The 5,126-nt window shown below is 44.3% G+C and overlaps 1 protein-coding gene across 1 annotated transcript; it reads right to left on the reverse strand.

Moving 5' to 3' along the window:
* Positions 1 to 2,324: 2,324 nt before the first annotated feature.
* On the reverse strand, positions 2,325 to 2,923 carry LOC147985505 (uncharacterized). The gene is made up of 2 exons (XM_087541609.1): positions 2,772 to 2,923; positions 2,325 to 2,634 (listed from the first exon to the last, which is right to left on the reverse strand). The coding sequence occupies exons 1-2, from the start codon at positions 2,921 to 2,923 to the stop codon at positions 2,325 to 2,327; spliced, it is 462 nt and encodes a 153-aa protein (XP_087397735.1).
* Between the last annotated feature and the right edge of the window lie 2,203 nt (positions 2,924 to 5,126).

Below are 5,126 nucleotides of genomic sequence, written 5' to 3' on the forward strand. Positions count from 1 at the left end.
TGGACTGCTTGCGGGCACCTAGAGAATTCAGTGTTGTCCTAGGAAATTCCGGAGTACTCGTGTGATCATCCTATGGAATGCCACCCAGGCTCAAAGGGATCATATAATTATTCATGCCTAGAAACTTCCGTGTGCAGCCACAAGCCATTATGGGCTCTAGCATAGTTGAGTAAGTTGTGGGAAACCTTTCCATGATATGCTAGCAGATGTAGGGGATTGTAGGTGTACCGACCTATCTATCGGTTAAGGGGACCTCTTCAGAAAGATTATGTATCGATCAGCCGGTTCTCAAACATCATGAAGTGCGAGGAATTCAACAGAGGAGATCGAGACTTGTGGGGAAAAGTGCGCAAACCTCTGCAAAGTGTACAAACTAATCATGATTAGCCGTGTCCCCGGTTACGGACAACTTTGAGTATATGGAAGTGAATTATTGGTTGATCTCATCACTTTATTTAATCAATGAATTGGGTTATTATTATTACTTGGTAATTTTGGGATTGAGTTGGATGAACCTTCTCAATAATGGCATAAACTTGGTAGAAAAAATAAAAATGTATTCCTTTGTTGTAGAGGAAAATAACTTTATGCTAAATTAAACTTAGAGCCTCCACCATCCAAATATGCATATAGAAATAGAGATTTTCATTATTATTCTCTAGTGTGAAATTGCCAGTACATTCAATCTACTGACCTACATGGATGCAATGTCTCATGTTGCAGGAATCATATGACGAGTAAGTGATACGTTAGGGTTATGATGTCTACACTCAACTTTGCAGTTGGTGTTATTGGGACTCCACAATTTTGATGTTACTTTCACTATATGGATTGAGGTAATAGTATTTACGTTACATCGTACATGTGATTGAACTCTGTTATAAATCCTCGAGTACTGTGTTTGTCAGCATACCGATCCAGGGATGACATTTAAGCACAGAGACTTGATCCATTTGGGTCGGGTCGCTGCACCGATGGTCGGTCAACAAAGTTTTGTACAGTGTGGATCTGAGCATTACTGATGTAGAGTACTTGGATACATGGAATCATTACACATAATTTGTGATTTTACTCCGGATATAAATCCATAAATCGGCCACCTGTGCCCGTATTAAGGCTTGGGGGCTACCGGGCTTTGGGCTTATCATTTACAAATATTAAAGGGGTACATCGATCCCCCGATCTGGTGTTGCCACCCGACCAATGTCTCGGGGGCTACTGCATTGCCTATTCAATGCAAAAAATTCAAAGTGCTTAGTGTTCCGCTTGATCGAACTATAGTCAAACACATCTTTGGACAACAATAGGTACCATCTGGGACATATCCGACATCAAGCTAATATATTACGGCGACTTCTCAAAACCCTCTCTCAAGGGCCCGTCCGCCGATCACTATCTCCTCTAATGTGCATCTTGGATTTTTGGCCGACACACCCCTTGAAGGTTATTGGCTATACATCTTGGTAGAGAATACATTGCACAAATCAGAATTAAATTCATAAAAATCTGCCCATGGCCGGCGTTGGTGGTCGACTTCAAAAGATACCTTGGAAGCAGTCCGGCATAAAGCTCGGGAACAAGTGGCTGGCTCCATAGAGGGTATTTCTGGCATTAAGCTTGGCTAAACTCCTTCGACTTTTTCGAGCCAAGGTGATCTATGACACCTCGGATACAGTCCGGCATTTGAGCTTGGATGTAGTCTGGCATTCGAGCTCAGACGCAAGAGGACACCGCCGCACGGGAAACACTTCAAACCTGAGGTAGGCGTAAAAATAACAAGGCATTGTTAAAGGCCGATAACTTAAAGGGGCTCCTCGGATACCCGATGTATAACTCTTTGGATCCACTTCAAAAATCCTCGAGATCGAAGATGAGGAGATTTGTTGAACTAGTTTTCAAGACCGATGACCGAAGATGAAGAATAGTTCGGAAGAATCGAGGAGCGTCGCCAACTTGAAGACCGGTTCAGGGGGCTACTGACGGTGTCCTGGACTAGGGGGTACTCACCATGTCGTCTCCCGACCAGTGGGTTGGGCCGAGGACCCCCATGATGATTCACTAATGGGCCACTTCGGGCAGCCCATGCCGAATAGAAGGAGGCTAGGCTAGGCTACAGTGCATATATCAACAGAGGCTAGGCTAGTCAATAGACAATCTAATATTCATTAGAATAATCTAGTGGTAGGTACTTGTACTCTGTACTATCCCCCGTATGAATATAATCAAAATCAGGATGTAGGGTTTTACCTCCATCAAGAGGGACCGAACCTGAGTAAAACATGTGTCCGTGTTACCATCGCTCCAAGACGCCTAGCTTAGGACCCCTACTGGGTGAGGGTGATGCGGTTCCATATCTTGTACACTGTATAGGCGTCCTTTGCCACGTACTCGATATGCTTCATGGTCAAAGGCAGGGTGGCCCCACGCCTGTGTTCTTCGTCGGTGATCTTCTTCTTCATGTTGTTGTTGTAGTCGTCGATGAGCAGGCCGGCGACATCTGCAAGGGAGTCCAACTCCTTGGTGGCCTCGGACACCCTCCATTCCTTTTGGACGTCGACAAAGTTGGCGACCTCCAGATTGACGCGCTCTAGCCTGGTTTTGTCGCTGCCGATGGAGAAGCTAGCAAATGCGTACCTGGGTCAGCGAGGAAGTTGTCGAAGACGGTGCACCTTTTAGCAGTGCTCAGTTGAAAGAGCAGCACCGGTTGAGTCTTACCGACGGAGAGTTGGATGAGGGCGAGTTTCTGCGTCGCATCAGGCTCTTTGTTCTACTCAAGATCAATCCCAACGATCCGCTGGAGCTTGAGTTGGCGCTCGTACTTCTCGAGGGAGGTCGCCATTTTCATCTTGTCTTTGGTGTGGATGACGTGCAACTTGGTGTTGCCATGTGCCTCCATGTTCCAGTACTTGTCGATGAACCCCATCGTCGGCAGCAGGGCTTGGCGTCTTTTGTGGAGATTGGTGTGATGGTGCGATTTGGTGGTAGCATAATGCATACTTGTGTTGTTGTGGGTGAGAAAGTCTTGGCAGGGGTCTGAATTGAAAGGGGGGTGGCCGCAGCGGATGAACTACACGATCTCGCCGATGATGCGGTTTTGTAGATAGTGTATTGGGGTTGCATCTGTGATCATGGGTTTGTGGTGATGGAACCGCTCGGATTGGGCGGTTGTCTCCGAACATGGTTTTTTAATGTGGTTTTATTTTATTTTTCATTAGTAAAATTTGTTAACCACCACGTTCTGTGCGAACGGGCATTTGTCACGTTTATATTTATCGCACGTGTTCTTGAAACTGCATTGCTTATGATACCGCACTGTTTCGTCTAAGAAAGCACTGCATTTGTTTATAGGTTTGTATTGCACACGTTTTTGCGTGTACTTGTTGCAGCCCCTGGAAAAAAGTGTGGTATATTTCGCAATTTATGAGTGTTTTTGCTATGAACTATACCATGTATGTATACATGTATGTATTCTGAAACTGCATTGCTTATGATACCACGCTGCTTCGTCTAGAAAAGCATTGCATTTGTCTATAGGTTTGTATTGCACCTATTTTTGTGTGTACTTGCTGCGGCCCCTGGAAAAAAGTGAAGTATATTCTGGAATTTACGAGTATTTCACTGTGAACTAGACCAAGTATGTATTCTAAAACTGCGTTGCTTATGGTACCGCACTGCTTCATCTAACCAAATGCACTACATTGTCTAGAGCTGCGTACTGCATGTATTTTTGCTTGTACTTGCTGTAGCCCCTGGCACTGGAGGGGGCTGGGGGGCCCATTTTTTTGTGGCACTTATTTGAAGGTAGACTTTTTTTGGACGCGTTATCTTAACACGCACGTTTTTTCGAATTTAACTTTTTTTATGAATTGCATGTATTTATTTGTTTCACTATCGGATTTCATTGTTCTTTATAGCAAACTGCATCTAGTACTAACTTCTTAGTTTCGATCTGGTCCGTCTTATTTAGACAGCCCGTTTTACGTAACTCTTTCCCACACGGGCCTCGCATGTGGCCCTCCCAGGCGATCCCACCGCTCCGCTCATAGGAAGAGACCGAGAAGAAACCTCTCTCCTCTCTTGCAGCGGCTCTCGAAGCATCTCTCCTTTGAGAAAAACCTCCGTCGCCTACAGCAAGCGCCGTCACCCGCGGAACCGCCATCCTCAAGAGGTCCTTATTCCTGCTTTTCGCGTCCCCGTCCGCTCCGCCAGCCCTTCCCGCTCTGCTCCTGCAACCCTTTCTTGTCTGTTTCTCGCCCCCGCCCCCCACCGCTGCTATTCATCCCCTTTTTGTGGTACATTTCCCATGCCCTTGGTCTTGATCATCCCCTCGTCTAGTTTTGTGATTCTTGTAGTTGCTGATGCGTTCTTTGCTTAAGTATTTTTTTCATAAGTATATGATTTGATCTCGATTTGAAGTCTGTACTCGTGTGTGCTCTATAGGCAGAGCAAGGTGCATCTAGGGTTTTGTCAGATTTCATCGATTTTGTTGCTGATATTTGTCACTTCGTCCTTGTGCTGCAGGAAAATGCAACGTCTTTGCCAAACAGAGTAGAAGGAGGAGTTCAAGGTATGTGGACTGCCTACTTTGGCCTTGTTTATGTTCTGTGATGTTTATCTAGTTTCCTAGTTCATCGTGCAGATTTGTTTATGCCATGTTAGTTGTCAGCGTTGCTTTGCATTATTTGTCATGTGATGTTTTGTAATTTCTATTTATGCTTTTTATTGAATCCAGTAGGTGATTGCAGTGGTCATAATGATACACCAATTGGCTCTCATTGTCCTGGTTATAAGGATCATGGTGGTAAGGTAGGACATCAATTGAATTCACCAATTGAATCTTCTCCCATAAGTGTGGCCCCTCCTTCTCGTATGTGTTTGTTTTTTCTTATTATTTTTTATTTTCCAATTTGGTTGTATCCCTATTTCTGTTGTAAATTTCATATGTGTCGTGTGAGATCTGAAATGGATAGTTCTTATAGATATCTGCTATTTTTTGATGTTTATGCTTTGTTTATTTTGTGTATGTTGGTTACTTGATGTTTTAGAAATTGGTGTTGCCTTGTTGTATCTACTCCGACAATTTTTTGGAAAAAACTGTGAAGTTATTGTATGCAGCACTGCATTTA

This window comes from Triticum urartu, chromosome 2A (genome assembly GCF_056163025.1).
Source record: "Triticum urartu cultivar PI428250 chromosome 2A, HENAU_Tu73, whole genome shotgun sequence".
Taxonomy (NCBI): domain Eukaryota; kingdom Viridiplantae; phylum Streptophyta; class Magnoliopsida; order Poales; family Poaceae; genus Triticum; species Triticum urartu.